The sequence below is a fragment of the Danio rerio genome, chromosome 16 (genome assembly GCF_049306965.1).
Source record: "Danio rerio strain Tuebingen ecotype United States chromosome 16, GRCz12tu, whole genome shotgun sequence".
NCBI classification, from domain to species: Eukaryota; Metazoa; Chordata; class Actinopteri; order Cypriniformes; family Danionidae; genus Danio; species Danio rerio.
In genome coordinates, this window is record NC_133191.1 from 3780001 (window position 1) to 3798653 (window position 18653).

General features: G+C 38.6%; 1 protein-coding gene across 2 annotated transcripts in view; it reads right to left on the reverse strand.

Annotated features, from left to right (window-relative positions):
* The window catches only part of grik3 (glutamate ionotropic receptor kainate type subunit 3), a 216410-nt gene that overhangs the window by 109495 nt on the left and 88262 nt on the right, over positions 1-18653 (reverse strand). For both annotated transcript variants that reach the window (XM_073925701.1, XM_017351450.4), the window contains exons 2-4: positions 11585-11758; positions 7713-7970; positions 4649-4830 (exon numbers count right to left, since the gene is read on the reverse strand). Coding sequence is in view for 1 of the 2 variants with exons in the window: in XM_017351450.4 (XP_017206939.1) it covers positions 4649-4830; positions 7713-7970; positions 11585-11758 (614 nt within the window). In the remaining variant the exon portion in view is untranslated. The remainder of the gene's footprint in view (positions 1-4648; positions 4831-7712; positions 7971-11584; positions 11759-18653) is intronic.

The window sequence follows — 18653 nt, forward strand, 5'->3', positions numbered from 1 at the left end:
CATTTAGATATCTTATCAGTTATGTTTATGCATGAGGGCATCTGATGAGTAAAACATATACCGGAATAGTTGGTGGTTCATTCCGCTGTGGCGACCCCTGATAAATAAGGGATTAAGTTGAGGAAAAACTAATGAATGAATTAGTTATGTTTGAGCAAAGACTATTGAATACACAAGACACGTCACTCATATAGTTTTGAATGGGAAAAGTGTAACAGTCAATATGGTGAACGAAGCCCCGCCTACTAGTACAGGAGCCAATCATTAGCCGCTTTCACACAGTGATACGGGTAAATATCCGGAAAATTAACAGAACGACTTTACCGGTAAATAAAAAAAGCGCTGTTCACACAGGCGAGGACGTTCCGGAATTTTTCTGGAAAAGAGCATTCACACATCCATTCCAAAGTACCGGTAGAATCTGACATCATTAACCAGAAATGAGCTCTAAACGGCTGCACTTGTATTTGTAAACATTTGACTTCATTACAAACTCTGTGGATGGATCAGTATTGTGAACAACTTCGATAAAAATAAAGAGGAACACTTTTGCATGTCGAGATGTACATGATATGTGTGTGTGCTGGTGCTCACGGGCTACATCACGGGCACACGCGACGCGTCACACAACTGAAGGAAGCAGAGCTTGAAGGTAAAAAAGCAACGGCTTATCATAAGCATCTTATCGATAATTATTTACACAGTTGGCATTAAGAAGGATCATAGAAACGTTATCTGACTAACATCTAGCAGCTAAATGTATCTGTAAAAATATTCAGCGGCTTTTATCTTCATAAACTGCGCGGACGTGAATGTGTCTGACTGTTCTGATTGGCTATGGTAGACGTCTCATAACAGTTGTTTTTTTTAATTGGTGATTCCAAATATGCAATGTTACGACAATTATGAACATTACGAAGCGGTTTCCTTGCCGGTTTTGACCCTCGCCTTGTTTGTTTGTTTACGTTGTATGCCGCCTGCCTTTTGTACCATTTGCCTGTGTATTGGCCACGACTCTGGATTGCCAGTATACATATCTATATCTATATATATATCTCTATATATATATATATATATATATATATATATATATATATATATATATATATATATAAATATAAAAATATATATATATATATATATATATATATATATATATATATATATATATATATATATATATATATATATATACGTTTGCTCCTGTGTTGGCCATTGTTTGCCTGACCATCTCTGTTTAATAAACCTGCATTTGGATTCGCACTTCTGTTGTCAGCATCCCACATTACACAGAAATTGACAAGGGGCCAATTTTCAGGAGGGCTAATAATTCTGACTTCAACTGTATGTAAAAACCAAAGTATACTTTGGCTTCGGCAACATTTTCCGGTGCAGAATTATGCGTTGCCAAAGACTTCAACTTCGCAAAAAATTAACACACACTTTAGGTGCCTGCAAAGCTTTGATGTTCGGCTCTGTAAAAACACATCAAAGCAAATGGCATCTTCAAACAAATGATGCCGGAGCTCCAGCCGTAACAACCACTGTGACTAAATACTTTCACCATAGTCCTCTTTTTCAGCAGCATATCTGCTCTTTTATTCTCATTTCAAATATAAGCTTGTGCTACCTTTCTTTGAAAACATGCTACTTTTCGTAATAAATTCAAGAGCACAACCTACTAGAGAAATGCTTGTGGCAAATGAAAAAAAAAAAAAACATATTCGTGCAGCTACATAGATTTCAATGAGGTTGTTGTATAGTTTAGGTCAGGGGTTTTCAAAGTCTAAGACAGTGGGCCTCCCTTTTGACACAACTTATCCATTGGCCCCCCCCTCCTCCTAAACACGCACACAGACACACACACACACACACACACACACACATACATACATATATATATATATATATATATATATATATATATATATATATATATATATATATATATATACATACAGTATATATAAAGACACAGACGGATGTCAGACTGTTAACTCACTTTTATCATCATTTGCATGAAAGTGCAATTATTTACAGAGTAATAACAAGTATTTTAATATAACGTTTTTAAAACTAGGATGATGGTTAATATGAATAGAACAGATCCAAGAACTGTTCATCCCAGTCAAAACAGTCGAAGTTTAGCGGGTCTCATGCTGTCATTAGCCAAAATATCTTGACAAACCACACTTAAAGGTCGTGGTTCATCAGCTGGTCCTGTCCACGTAAATCCTAAACTCAAATACTGATCATCATATCGTCGTCTTTTGGGTTTAAGCCCTTAACCCCCTCGGGGGGGGTCTCAGAAACCGATCCATTGCAGGCACTTGCACACATAGGGCTCAACCTGTGCAGTGCACATGCCCTTTTTAGTCCTGGATAGAAAGTGCCCTTCCAAAATGATCAAAAGTGCCCCCGCGACGCGGCACACCCTCGGTCCAGCCCTTCAGTAGGCGCGCGACAACACCGCTCTTGAGCGTGCGCGCGACAACACAGCTGATTAGAACGCGCGCGACAGACTTGCCAAACAGAAGCGAATTCACAGCTATGGCCTTCTGGGTAAAAAAGGTTTTCTTATTTTTGACGTATTATTTTTTTTAGCTTTGTTTAATTAAAACGTTTAAATATAATAAAAAATACATATAACAATTAAACTTAATAATTATATTTTTATTATATATTTTTCTCGCGCCTCCCCTGACATGCTCTGGCGCCCCCCAGGGGAGGCGCTCCTCACACTTTGAAAACCCCTGGTTTAGGTGATGTAACATGAAAGGGCTGCATATTAAAATACAATGCATGATGACAAACCATAAACAAATTAATCATTGGCTTAAAAATAAAGGTTACTACTCAAGTTAATCAAAATACAGATCCACAATTGTGAGGCCAGCGTTTAAATTCACACATATTCAGAGATGTATTCTTTTAAGTAAGAGATTATAGATATATAATAAATATTACTATACACGTTATCAGATCCAATTGTCCAACTGCTCGTTGATGCAAATTTTTAACCAGCCAACCACATGGCAGCAACTCAATGCAATTGGGCATGTAGACATCAAGACGATCTGCTGCAGATCAAACCCAGCATCAGAATGGGGAAGACAGGTGATTTAAGTGACTTTAAACGTTGCATGTTTGTTGGTGCTAGACAGGCTGCTCTGAGTATTTCAGAAACTGCTAACTACAGGGATTTCCAAGCACAAACATATATAAACTTTACAGAGAATGGTCCGAAAAAGAGAAAATATCCAGTGAGCGGCAGTTCTGTTGGCGCAAATGCCTTGTTGATACCATAGGAAAATGGCTAGACTGGTTCGAGCTGATAGAAAGGCAATAGTAACTCACATAATCACTCGTTACAACCGATGTATCCAGAAGAGCATCTCTGAACAGACAACACATCCAACCTTGAGGCGGATGGGCTACAGCAGCAGAAGACCACACCGGGTACCACTCCTGTCAGCTAAGAACAGGAATCTGAGGCTACAATTCACACAGGCTCACCAAAACTGGACAATTGAGCATTGTGTCAACGCCACAGCCTACAGTACCGGAGTATTGTTGCTGGCCATGTCTATCTCTCTATGACCACAGTGTGCTCATCCTCTGATGGCTACTTCAAGCAGGATAACGCGCCACGTCATAAAGCGCGAATCATCTCAGACTGGTTTTTTAAACATGACAATAAGTTCACTGTACTCAAATGGCCTTCACATTCACCATAACTCAATCCAATAGAGCATATTTGGGATGTGGTGGGACAGGAGATTCACATCATGAATATGCAGCCGACAAATCTAAAGATAAGATTGTGATTGGTTTTATTTAGAGATCTGCATGGGGCAAAATTTTTAATCTCGCTCCGCCAGGTTTTAGTCCGAACCCGACCGCTCCCGCTTATATTCAACATTTGTTGTCCTGCTGCCCGACCAGCCTCGATTTTCTACCCAACGCGACCGTTCCACTAACAAAACCAAACACCACCCAGCTATACAGAGTCCAGACAGCCTATAACAAGCTGTCTGTATAAGCACACACACACATAGACACACTTCACCAAGTGCTCTCTCTCATTCACACACATACATACGCATGCTCGCTCGGGAGTCAGGAGCGATATTGTTAGATCGCCTGCTCCCGTTCAAATTACACCAGTTACAGACCACTTCCGCGCTTTATTCGGAAATTAATTTAATGCAGACCTCTAGTTTAATGCATGTTATGCTCAAAACACACCCATAACTCATTAAAATAATAAGCACAACCATGTTAGACCATGCTTCATTCTGTCCTTAAAAAGTGGATTTCAGACATGCTTTTGCGCCACACGCTTTAGACTTTGCGCCTAGATCATTAAAATAGCCCACAATGTGAAAAATTAACTGCATTTGAACTTGTCAAAATTAAAAACGAAATGCCCAAAATCACATATGGTGCCATGACAAACACAACCTGTTGTTTCGAAGGAAATTAGTGTTAAATTGTGATGGAGTGACATTAATCGAACTATGTCCTTCAAGAAAGGAACATTCAAAAAGCAGTTCATGTAAACACCATCATATTATTGCGTTATTCAGATTAAGGCGAATAATTAGATTACGGATGTCCATGTGAACGTAGCTGCTTTCTCACTCACTTGCTTTAGGATCTGCGCGGCCATGGTGTGGCTGCAGTCGAAGATAATGCGAAACTCTCGGCTCCGTTTCATCTCTTTGAGCAGAGGCCTGGTGTCCACGGTGTCCATAGGGAGCTGTCGGATCTTCAGCCTAATGTTATACCTGGACGGAGCCATAATTAACTCCTGGAGTCTGATTAAACCTGCGCAAGAAGAGTTGAGTGCCACAGTCAATCAGCAGGTATATCAGGACCTGTTCAAACCAGCCTTTAGCAGGACAGTGAATGATGAACCCCTTTTCTTATTTCTGAGATTCTCAGCAGCGGAACACTAAAAAAAGGTAAGTGGTTGCAAATAATTTATATATTGTAAAAAGCAAATTAATTTGAGTAATGTTCAACTTAATTTGTTTAAATTCAACCCATATAACTTGCAACCACATTATAGCTTAAATGGGCCTTAAAATGCTTTTAAAAAAAATAAAAACTGCTTTTATTGTAGCCGAAATGAAACAAAAAAGACTTTCTCTAGAAGAAAAAATATTATCAGACATACTGTGAACATTTCCCTGCTCTGTTTAACAAAATATAAAAAAATATAAGTAAAGAAAAAAAAGAAGGGGGGCTAATAATTCTGACTTCAACTGTATAATGTAATGCTGAACAGTAACGTGTCATTTGTTTCTTTTGGTTGTCTTCATTTTAAATGTTTCGTGATGATGTGATGGTGTGCTTTGTCTGCCGGATTTCCTCTGAACTGGGCAGGTTGTGTGATGTTTGATTAGTGGGGCGTTCTAGGGGCAGGGTTTGCATGCCACGCTGTGAGTTATTGGCCTGACAGAGGAAACGTGACATGATTTCCCCCTCACTGCTCAACCTCCCGGGCAATTGGCCCAGCCCTTTCTGACAAAAGCCCTGCCTCGCACTGGCCCGACAGTGGAAATTCAGATATTGAGAGCCATGAGCTGAAGGTAAACATACCAAAATATATTACATTAAAGGTGTTTCCTAAGTTATTTCATAATATTTAAAGGGTCATGAAACACCAAAACACATTTTTTGAGATGTTGACAGTCGTATATGTGTCCCACGCTTCTATAAACACTATTAAGACATATGTACTACACAAAAAAGTGTAAATTGGTTGTTTTTGCATTATTTCAAGCAAATTCTTCTTCTGGTTTGAAATGATTTTTTTGAAGCTGCGTCACAGCGATTAGATACTTGTGTGTATTTCAGTGTAGCGACTGGATGTCTGTACCTGCGAGTGCATCGAGACGTCTCAGAGTGTGCTGCATTCATCCATGAGAAAGACTTTGTTCAAACCAATCCACGCTATATTGAGTATGCGGTGCAACTTCATTAATATGCATGATAGCTTCGAAGACAGTTTTTACCAGTTACAGTGTTCAGATGGCAGAGAGACGACAGGTTTTGTTGCCAAAACAAGTGAAAGAACAAGAATTTGGAGACATTGGTCATCAGTGTTGCGTTTATTAATGTGCTGCGACGAAGGTTTCATTTTCATTTACATTACAGCGCACGTGACTCACGGCAGAAATACGTGTCTAAGAAATGTTTTTACCCGAGAGCTTTTCGCAGATTTCTGGATTTGATGCTCGTCTCCTTTTAAAAAAAGATGAGGTTCCACCTGGTGTTGATTGTCTTGTCTCTACAGATTTGGTAAATATGTGATCAGTGTTCTTTGTTTGTTTATTCAGATGGCAAAGTTTGTATCGTCAGGAGGACTCTTTCAGGCCGTACTCTCACTAGGTACAGTTGCCTCGAACCGGGCCAAAGCACGCTTGTCCCCCCTCCCATCTTCCCCGACGGCTCGCACTCACACCACAAACGGGCCTGGGCATGCTTACGTCATCAATGCTGCGCTGTTCAGTGAGAAGCGCTCTCTCACTCAGCAGCACAGTGGAGATTTCTCTAGTTATATCGTTTCAGTCGTTTGTTATGCAGTGACATGCAGTCATATTTCGCCAAACAGTCCTTAGAGATGCGGTGACGCAGTCAGATATTTCGCCGAACAGATCCGCCACTTTTGGCGCTCATAAACAATCAGAAAGCTCTCATGCTGCAGGAATGAGGAGGTCTGCTGAAGCCGCGCAGCTGTCGTGCAGTGAGGAGTTCTCATCTTTAATAAACTACGGCAGTCTGTGTTTACTGAACAGTAAGAATGATTAATAAATCCATATAAAACAGCCCCTTAAAAGTCACGTCTCGCTTTCAGTTTCGGACTTTGGCGCGTTTTGCACTCACACACAAGCATACCGCTCTTCACCAAGTGAACTGCGCTCTGGCCCACCTTTTCCAATCGGGCCAGGGCCGGCCAAGTGAACCATGCTTGAGCCTGATTCAGCGCACTCACACTTCTCAAACGACCCGGGAAACGGGCCTGGGCACGGTATGGATGGCATAGTGTGAGTAGGCCCTCAGTGTTTAAAGACAGACCTTAGTCAAAATGATTTAGTTACTAAGTTTACAGTACATTAATATCACCACAATATTACAGTACAATATTTTCTTATGATTTATTTGTCACTACTTGTTTAAGTTAACAAACAAATACAAATTAATTATAATTCCTAAAATTGTATTGTAGTTCCTAAAAATTTGGGTCGCAGCTTGATGACCATGTAAAAATGTGGGTCCCATGGCCAAACCAGTTGAACAGCCCTGATATAACATGCATTAAATATCGACTTTATAAAACCCTGCTTAGTGCACGTCTTCTTCACAAGGGTGTTTGTGAGCTCTAAAACTCCCAGACAGTCAATCCAACATGCACATGTCTTGTATTTTTAATAATAAATATGTTTTTATCACTTTTTTTGTTACATCTCACATGATTTGCTTTCCATTCCCGTTCTGTCAAAAGCAGCGCCGCTCGACTGCTTTGATTCAAGCAGTTTCAAGGCCTGAAGACTCGTTCTGACAGCGACAGGAACATTAAAAGACTTCTCCTTATCGCTGAAGCGCAGAGACTAAAATACACTCTTAAAGGTGACGATGAAGAGTTCATCGGGTAACAGAGTTTACGACGACACGCTTCTGGACAGAAAGTCATTATCTCTCACCTGTGCTGTCGTCGTAAACCACGGTGGCCGTCTTCCACTTGAGGAACTGCACCAGGTCTAAGATTGCGTAGCTGAGGGAGGAGTAATCCGGGTACAGGTTGGCGTAAAACGTGTCCCTGTTGTCCATCGGGTGGTGTTTCCACCGCACTTGAATGTGTGGCACCTCCAGGGCATTGCAGATGGACTGTACGGCGTTGGATGAGGAGCTGTGAGACGGTCCAAATATTGCCACTACACCTAAAGACAGCTGGTCGCACGCTGGCGAGAGCAGACGCCGGGTCATGTGGGAAGAAATGTCAAAACAGAAATGTCACTGCATGCAGAATGTTCCCGCGTACGGTTTCATCATTCCACACACTGAGTAAATAATTCATACAGAAACTAATTAAAATAGAATTTTCTATTGTACACAGTGGCTCAGTGGTTAGGGCTGTCGCCTCACAGGAATGAGGTCTCTGGTTCAAGTCCCTGCTGGGACAGTTGGCATTTCTGTGTGGAGTTTGCATGTTCTCCCCGTGTTGGTGTGGGTTTCCTCCGTGTGCTCTAGTTTCCCCCACAGTCTAAACATGCGCTAGAGGTGAATTGAATAAATTGACTAAATTGGCTTTAGTGTATGAGTGTGTGTGTGTGTGCGTGTGAGGCCTCGTTTACACTAGTGCGTTTTAGTTTTAAGTTTTTAAGATCAAAAACGATCCGCGTCCACACTAGTGTTTTACCTAGCGTTACTGAACATATCTCCGTCCACACTACGCCACCAAAAACGTATATCACGTGACCATTCGCGCACTCAGGGCATGCGCGTTCTAATAAAAACAGGAAGCATGCGTCTTGCTCGCCATTTGATTATTGTTAGTCAACAAACGCCGGTTGAACAATGAACGCGATGGCAAAGAAAGCAAGAGAGGTATTTTTGTGGACAGACGACGAGGTCGAGTTGTAACTAAACGTAACAATTGAATAACTGCACAAGGGCGCCTAAAACAGACAATAGTGCAAACAACGCTCCCATTTCTGTGTCCATGTTGTTGTTTACAGTGAAGGCTGGTCTGCTGTCTTCCAGTAGCGTTAAAGCCATGTGTTATAGTCATGTGATAGGGGCTTGATGAATAAGGGAAGGATACGCAATGACACAAAAGCCCCAATCAGGTAGCGAATCTCAGCAGCCACGCCTCCGTTTTCAGATGTCTCCGTTTTCCCTCATCCACACTGAGATGGAGCAGCAGCATTTCAGAATAAAAACGGCCTCTCTAGCATTTACAAAACGCTCCGTTTTTGGCACTCGAAAACTCTTGCGTAGTGTGGACGGATGGCGTAACCGCAGCAAAACGTATGTGTTTTCAAACTAAAACGCATTAGTGTAAACGGGGCCTGAGTGTGTATGGGTTTCCCACAAATGGATTGGAAGGGCATCTGCTGCGTAAAACATATGCTGGATAAGTTGGCGGTTGATTCCGCTGTGGCGACCCCAGATTAATAAAGGGACTAAGCCAAAAAGAAAATGAATGAATGAATGACTGTATAACAATAATTAATATTTTACAGTACTGTGTCGGATGGGTTTAGGGTTGGGGTGGGGGTAAGCTTTAAAAAATACAATTGATAGCATAAATAATACTCAATACAACTACTGTTTTTAGGTTAGGGTGGGGGTAGACGTTAATAAAATACAACAAATGTGAAATTTAACAAATAATATAAATAATTCTCATTAACTTTCGGCCGCAACTGTATCCAATCTAGCAACAATCAAACAAACTGTCATATTTTAACGCATGGCGGGGGGAAATGGACTTTAATGCAGTGCTTCTTGTCCAGTGCTTCTTGTCCAAAGTGAAACCCACTTTATATCGTATATCTAACAGGCAGTGAAGATCGCTAATTTTTAAAGAAATCAGATCTTAAAGGTGGCCATTTCGAAATGAAAAGACGTCATCGGAAGCCATTGGGTTGCCAAAGTCAGTGTGCATATAGGCCATTTCAAGAGTTCAAACTTAGCTGATGATTGGTAATAAGCTAGTTTGGCATGCTGTCCCGGGAGAGAGCCCTGAGCTCATGAGAGCCTCGAGCCCAGGGCTCCCTCATGTTGCAGGGTAAGAGGGGAGTTTGAGCTCGGGTAGATCACGAGAACCCCCCCCCCCCCCCCCCCCAGTTAATTTACTTAAGTGTCATGTTTTTGGGAGTGTGGGAGGAAACCGGAGGACCTGGGGAAAACCCACGCAAGAACATGAACTCCACACGAAAATGCTGACCAGTTGGGTAGATGCCCGAACCGGAGGCATTTTGCTGTGAGGCCGCAGTGCTAGCCACTGGGCCGCCGTGCTGCCCTGTAGACAAAAGAGGAGGCGAAGGGGTGGAAGGGGGATTCTTCAAGACGAAGATGACTAAAGGTAAGGTGTTTGGTTATTTATACTTGGTTAGGAATAGTCTGATTGTTGGTTCGTACATTAGCTTGACTCGGGGCCAGCCGTGTCAATCATAAGCACGTAATACTCAGACCAGCCTGTCTAGCACCTCTCGAAATGAGTTTATAAATAAACTTCACTTAGATAACACGTAGTAGCTAACACGAAAAGGTATTAGAAATTGTGAATTTGTATAAATTGTAAAATAGGATAATCTGTTAAATATTTTAGATAATTATATACTTTTTTGTTATTGGTCTTTAATTAAATAAGGTTATTTATTAGGGATGTAACGGTATTGTAAATACCGTCATACCGCAATATTAATTTTTTTCGATATTACCGAAGTCGCATGACTCGGTAAAACTATAGGTCTTCTGAGAAAATTAGCTCAGGCGAATGAAGCGAACGGGAGGTAGCGAAAACTACAATTCCCATCAGCCCATGCTTGACCATCTTCCCTTGCGGTCTGTTGTCACTACAGATCCAGTAATGCGGAAATGGAGTGTGCTGCTAGAAGCGGGGATAAAAAAGAGCTGGAAAACTCTAAAGCGGGTGTTGTCGCCGCGCGCGTACTGAATAGCGGTGTTGTCGCGCTAGTTCTTATCAGCTGTGTTGTCGCGCGCGTACTGAATAGCGGTGTTGTCAGCACACTGTTCAGATTGATGCAGACATGAGACCTCTATCTCACTCATGGCTTGTCCTCTCAAGTGGGGGAAAGACAATGCACAACGTTACCCACTGCTGTTAACCTGGGCCAAGTCATATCTCTCTTGTCCCAGAAACCTCAGTCCCAAATGAGAGGGTTTTTTCTGTTGCAGGGGACATTGTAAATGCCCAGAGATCCCAGCTTTTACCAGATTATATTTATATGATGATTTTCCTTTAAACCCATCTCTATCTAAGTGAGTGAGTGATTAAATGTTGAATGTGATGAGTTTTCAACAATACTAAATTGAAACTTTATTTTTTACATGGTTTAATATTTTTTTGTTATTAAAATTGAAGTTCCTGTTTCAAAGCTTACAGATAGATGGCTAATTTGTATTTCATTGACACTTTTGGCACTTTTTTGGAGAATTTTATAAGTTTAGTTTTTTCCTGTAAATGATTCAATAAATACCGTACCATGACATTCATACCGAGGTATTACCGTACCGTGAAATTCTGATACCGTTACATCCCTATTATTTATATGAAATCACCTAACTGGAGATCTATTTCATCTTGTCCCTTTTGAGAAATAGTTCATCTCTACTCATAAGTACATTTTTAATGACTTATTTTTTACTTTTAACTGAGTAGATTTATGGACATGTAACTTTACTTTTACTTGAGCAAAAAAAAAAAAAAAAATTGTAAGTAACAGTACTTTAACTTGAGTAGAAGTTGATTAGTCTTTCCTCCTTTAGTAATACAGTTGTTAGCATTGAACAGTGATTGTGGTTTAAGCACAGCCACACTGCTTACCTTTTCTGGAGGCCTCAAAGCTGTCGTAGATATTAATCCTCTGAATGTCGTACGTTAGCGTTGTGTTGGGTAATAACGTCCTGTTTCTGTTGATGTTGTTAACAGCAAACTTAAAGGCCAGTTCCTCAGAACTAACAAGAGCCACAGGTCCATCCGTCTGCTCGAAAATCCCCCCTAAAAAACACAAAAAAACAAGAGAAATCTCTGTCAAATGAACCAAAGCTGAACCCGGAGATGAAGCCTGGCATCACATCCCAACCTCTGGAGGTGTTTTGCATTTAGAGCTGTCGGCGAGCTCGCTTGTGTACTTAAGGAACCACTATTCGATCTGCCGAGGAGAAAGAAAGAGTCTCTGCCAGTCACAGCTCAGGCTTTTAAAGTTCAAGGCCATAATGGAGATGAGGAGAGCGAAAGAGAGAAAGAGAAAAGTAAATGGCCTCATCAAAGGTACCTTGCCTCCTTAAGGCCTGCAGGTCACCTTTCATTCCCGGATAAAATAAAATAAAATAGATTCGCACACGAGCCTATAGCCTGGATTTTTGTATTTCGCACACAAGTTTGAAAGTTTAAAGCTGTTTTATTTTCAGCTCAAAGTCATTTCATAACAATCTGCTGAGATTTCCAGAAATGCATTTAACGGCCGTGAAAATTCCACCAATAGAAGAGCTGGAGAAGCAAACTCCGTGTTTATTGACTTGGCCGTGCAATAGAAACCCCATAAAAACAATAAAATGATAACATCTGGAGCAATCTCCAGCCCTTGAGGATTAATACTGTTAGACCTGCTTCACCTTTTCCACAGTATATCAGCGATATGACGGTCTGGAAGCCTAAGACATATGAGCAGGGAGAAATATTGGAGGAGCAGAGTTTCTTGGGTTGTACAGAATTCAATTTCACGTACTATCATGCTATTTGGGATTTAGAATATTAGTAGTGCTTTCCACAAATAGGGAGACAGGATAGTTTCTTAAACTGGAGTGCCTGGAAGTTATTAGGGCAGTGTATTTGGATAATCTGTCAAACACAATGTTATTCTTTATTTTATCAAAAAATCTGACGGGAAAAAAAAAAATATTAAATGGCGGTTCATTTCGCTGTGGTGATCTAACTAAAGGAAAATGAATGAAAATGTATTCTTAACATTGTTTAAATGTGCTTAACACCACTACTGAACATGTTTTCTTTAATGTTCCTTACAGCCCAAACATTATTACTTATTAATGATATGGTCCATAAGTATTTAGACATCGACACAATTCTAAAATGTTAGACTGTAACACCAGGGGTGTCCAAACTCAGTTGTGGAAGTCCTGCAAAGTTTAGCTCCAACTTCCTTCAGCACACCTGCCTGGAAGTTTTTAGTATACCTAGTAGGAGTTTGATTAGCAGGTTCAGGTGTGTTTAATTGGGGTTGAAACTAAAATATGCAGGACACCGGCCCTCCAGGACCGTGTTTGGACACCCCTGCTATACAATAACACAATGGATTTGAAATGAATCAAACAATATGTGCTTTAACTGCAGACTGTCACCTAGAAGTGTGAACCTACTCTGGTCTCGCGGTTCGGTTCGTTTACGATTATTATGCCATCGATTTGGTCAATTCGAATATTTATTTATGATATGGTCCATAAGTATTTGGACATCGACACAATTCTAACATTTTTGACTCTAACACCAGGGGTGTCTAAACTCAGTCCTGGAAGGCTGGTGTCCTGCATAATTTAGCTCCAACTTCCTTCAGCACACCTACCTGGAAGTTTTTAATATACCTAGTAGGAGTTTGATTAGCTGGTTCAGGTGTGTTTAATTGGGGTTGAAAATAAAATATGCAGGACACCGGCCCTCCAGTACAGAGTTTACATTAACACAATGGATTTTAATTGAATCAAACAATATGTGCTTTAACTGCAGACTGTCAGCTTTATGTTGAGGGTATTTACATCCAAATTGGGGAACGATGTCAAGTCTGTTGTGTTGGTTTATAAAGCCAAATATATTAGAATTGTGTCGATGTCCAACTATTTATGGACCGAACTGTATATCTAAATAACCAATCGAAATGAAGAATGTTACAATTATAATTACATACAACATAAAAAATAGGTTATATTGAGCATATAACTCATATGCATATGCCTGTGTTGGTGTGGGTTTCCCCCACAGTACAAACACATGCGCTATAGGTGGATTGAATAAACTAAATTGGCCATAGTGTATGAGCATGTGTGAATGTGAGCGTGTATGGGTGTTTCCCAGTACTGGGTTGGGGCTGGGAAGGGCATCGAAGGCGTAAAATATATGCTGGAATAGTTAGCGATTCATTACACTGTGGTGACCCCTGATGAATACTTATAACTAAGCCAAAGGACAATATGAAGGAAAGATATTTGTGTATTGCTATACATTCTGTATGTATTAGGCATTTAAACCTGCATAGACGCATAAGCCCACATGCAATCTGTACTTCTCTGTATCTGATTCATGTACAATGCATTTTGTACTTTAATATTTTCTGTCTTTTAGTAGATATATTATATTAGAGACTTACTTTTGTTTCCAAATAACGTGGATCTAATTGGATTTGCATTTTAAACATTAAATAAAAGTTAAAAAGATATATTGTTTTACACATATTTCACATAATAAGGTTTTAGTCTTGATACTCCCAAAATAATTATGTAGAAATTCGCAGATTTTTATCAAAATTCTCAGCAGAAATAGCAAAAAAAGTCAGCAGATTCTCTCTGGCCCTACACATAACTAACGCTCTCTGCGTTGGACTTTAGAGCAGCTTTTACTTGGTCAATGGTGTGGTCTATTTCAATTTCTTAAAATAGCAATGTGCAAATAATGCGCCTTAACACACCTCCTTTTTAGACCAGCACACCCATGAGTCCACAAAGTGCCACAAACAGATTTGTTATTTAAACAACGTGGTGCAAAACGTGAAAATTACAGTTGCGCTCGACTGAAAATAGCAACAATATCGCATCAAACACATCTTGCTCCAGGTGTATGATAGGAATGTCCCAGAAATGGAGGCGTTACCCTGCACCAACATACCCCCACCCACACTTCATTTAAGACGATGCGCCAACACTCCCCACCCCCCAAGCCGTTCATCTACGTTGCGTTGATTGAGTCAAATGATTTGTTTAATTCTCCCTCTGCTTCCCAGTCTCTCATTTATTTAACATATCCATAAAAATAAAATAAATGATGAAACACCAACCTTCTTTCTTAAAAAAAACGCCTACTGATTTTGACAGTGTGTGTGTTTGTGTGTAAGCAAACCTGATAAACACTACGCCATACACAGAATGACCCTTGGGCTTTTTTAGCATTTCTTTTTAGCGTCTCCAATCCTGCGTTTAGACTCGGTAGCATGTAGATCCAAGAACAGCATGAATATTTAAGAGTTCTCGAGTCAGACCTCAACGCAGGTCAAGAACAACCTGAACATGGCTTATATTCTCCCAGAGGAAAAGAGCTCAAGTGTGCGGCTGCGGGGAAGATCACAGGCCCCACAGCCTCCGTTGAGCCCTGCGCACTATTTATGACTCCAGCCCTGCTTGACTTCTGAAGGGACGTGATGCATAAACTCCCTGGAAAGAGCCCGGCGCATTAAAATAAATGAATCCTGCCGTTTTTGTAGGGGAAATCTCATTAGAGTACATTAAGTAATTGCTGGAGTATATACTAATTTGACTATTAAGAGGATAAAATGTGCATTGCTCGGAAGTACTAAAATAGATTTAATAAAAAGGGAAGAGCAGTTGCTGCGAGGAGGAAAAAAAAAAAGAGGGAAAATGCTGTTGTTTCCAGACACGCAAGCCATAAAGCGAAACGCATTAATCAAAATGAGAAAGAAAAGGCGTTTGCTTCCGATCAGGGGAATCTCTGTGAATAAACAGACAGGACAAGTTAATGGCGTGGGATATTTATGTTGATGTACGGCTCTGCGCTAAACAGGGGTCTTTAAAGGGTCGGATGTAAACTGAGCCGTAACTTTAGATCAGAGATTTCCTGCACATCTTTCTCTAACATCAGTCAGATTAAGTTGCGATTAACTTGTTTCCTGTTTTGAAACGGCTTTACAAAGGGGGACTAATTAATCTCTTGGGTTGTAGCCTGATAGAGAAAACATGTGCTCATTATGGCTGCTACCTTTGCTAATATGGCTGCCGGTAGATCTCTTTACACTAAAAAAAAATGATGTTAGCGATTTGTTCAAACTACTTATTTAACCCTTGTGTGCTGCTGGGGATGTTTTCATCCACTCTGGAGGTCCTAATTTGGCCACAACTTTATCTCTGTTTCAGGTTAGTAAAAAAAAATCATAATTTGACACATATTTTGAAGAAAAAAAGCTTAAAAAACTCAACAATACACTCTGGACAAACTGACTAGCCTTTCGTTATGTTGGGGGCTGTTTTTGCCCCATTGACTTCCATTATAATCACATTTTTTACTGCAAAGCATAGACAGCATATAATCATGACTTCTTGATAGCTGGTGTTTTTAAAATTTGTGATTTTTACAGTTGTTTTACACAAAAACAAATGATGTTAGCGGTTTGTTCAAACTACTTATTTAACCCTTGTGTGCGGCTGTGGATGCTTTCATCCACTCAGGGGATCTTAATTTGGCCACAACTTTCTCTGTGCTTCAGAAAATATAATAATTTTAAGTGACAAATCTTATTTTGACACATATTTAAGGAAAACGCTTCAACATTACACTCTCGACAATTTGACTACCCTTTCGTTATGTTGGGGGCTGTTCTTGCCTCAATAACTTCCATTATAATCAATTTTTTTGATTGCAAATCCTTGACCGCATATAATCATGCATTCTTGATTGTTGGTGTTTTTAAAATGTGTGATTTTTACTGTTGATCATCAGCTGCAGTACAAAGAAAGCTTAGTTTCTATCTTAAAATGCTAGGGTTATATGGAGTATAGTGTGTGTGTGTGAACTAATTATTCTCTTAGATTGTAGCATGATAGACAAAACATGTGCTCATTATGGCTGCTATGTTTGCTAATACGGCTGCTGGTATATCTCTTTACAATTCAAAATATATATATATATATATATATATATATATATATATATATATATATATATATATATATATATATATATATATATATATATGTGTTAGCGGTCTGTTCAAATTACTTTGACAAATTACTTTACTTTGACAAGTCTTATTTTAACACATATTTTGGGGAAAATGCTTCAAAAACTTAACAATACACTCTGGACGCAAGAGAAAAGGGCACTGCAATCATGGTTTTACCTTGATTTTACATCTTTTGGTGGAACCGTGTTTCACCCGATTCAAACCAGAAATCTACAGCACACATACTATCATATAAAATGAAGTGATGCAAGCATATTCCATTACAAATCAAAGACAGGGTTAAGTTGTTTTGAGGTATTTATTTTGGTGTTGTGCAAAGAAATGCACAACAGTAAATCTTTAATATGTCTCAGTAAATATCAATAATGTGAAAAGGAACACAAGTTGTTGGTGTCACACTGCCTCCTAGTGTTCATTTTACCCATAAACTGCAGTCAAATGCATGTAAAAATACAGCTTTTTTGCACAAAAAAAAAAAAAAAAAAAAAAAATATATATATATATATATATATATATATATATATATTTTTTTTTTTTATTTTTTTTTATTTTATATATATATATATATATATATATATATATATATATATATATATATATATATATATATATATATATATATATATATTCAGAAGTGAACATGTAGATGACCATACAGTTCTGGTTTGGAAAGAAACTTCTTGAAAAAATGCAAACGTAGCATGTCTAGCAAGACACTCATTCATTATTGTATGTTGTAGGTTCTGCTACTAAATATAACCCAGACTAAAATGGCCCAAAATAATTTGGGGCAAAACAAAGACAAAACTGTGACAAATAATATAATTGCCAAGACAGACAGACAGACAGACAGAAATTGTTACAATCTTAACTTAAACACTGATTCCAATCCTGCCTTGTGTTCAGACTGATGAACAAGTGTTTGGATAAATGTTATGAGTTATAGTTTCAACCACCATTTAACATTATCAGCATTTAACATTAGCACTTTATTGCTGTTTCATTGGACTGATATAAAACAATGTTGGCAGAATTATAAAAATCACTACATTTTGAAACTCATTAACATGAATAGGATTTCTGCTTGAACAGGAGTCCCATTAAATGTGAAGGTGAATATGAAACTTTCAAGATTTCACACTACATTATAGCTTCAATAAACTACATCTGTTATTAATATAGATTTTGAACAAGCAGCCTCTTTTAGCAATTTATATTGTGCCAGTACTCTAATATGGATTACTTTTATATGACTTTCAGTGGATTGACAACACAATTTCGTTAAATGTATATTTATTTGTGTTTTTAAGATGAATGTAAGAGTGATATGAAGACAATAAATCATGAAAATTACTAAAATGTATTGTTAAAATGAATGTCAATGAATGACATTCACATAAGCTGATTTGTCTAGATAAACTATATACTGTACGCCACAGTGAGCTGAAAAAAATAATAATTTTAGGTATTACATGTAGTTTTTTTTTGCTCAGAAAGTATTTTATTACATTCATCTTTTACATAATTGCATTTTCTTTCTAATTAAATTGAATTGTATTAGAGTTAAAAAAATTTTTTTAAAGAGCATTGTGTTTACCTTTGGTTAGTTTTTTTTTTTTGTTTTTTTTTTTGCTGTTGGTTGATTTAATTAGATTTTTTTCTAACAAGTAGGATTTAATTACATATTTCATTTTGCTGAATTATAAACAATGCTGACAGAATAAATAAAGAGATAAATGAAGAGATAAATAAAATAGATAAATAAATAGATAAATAAATAAATAAATAAATGCATAAATGCATGCATGCATGCATACATACATACATACATACACACATAAATAAATAAACAAATAAATAAATAAATACAAACAAACAAATAACTAAATAAAATAAACAACTATACAGCTTTAA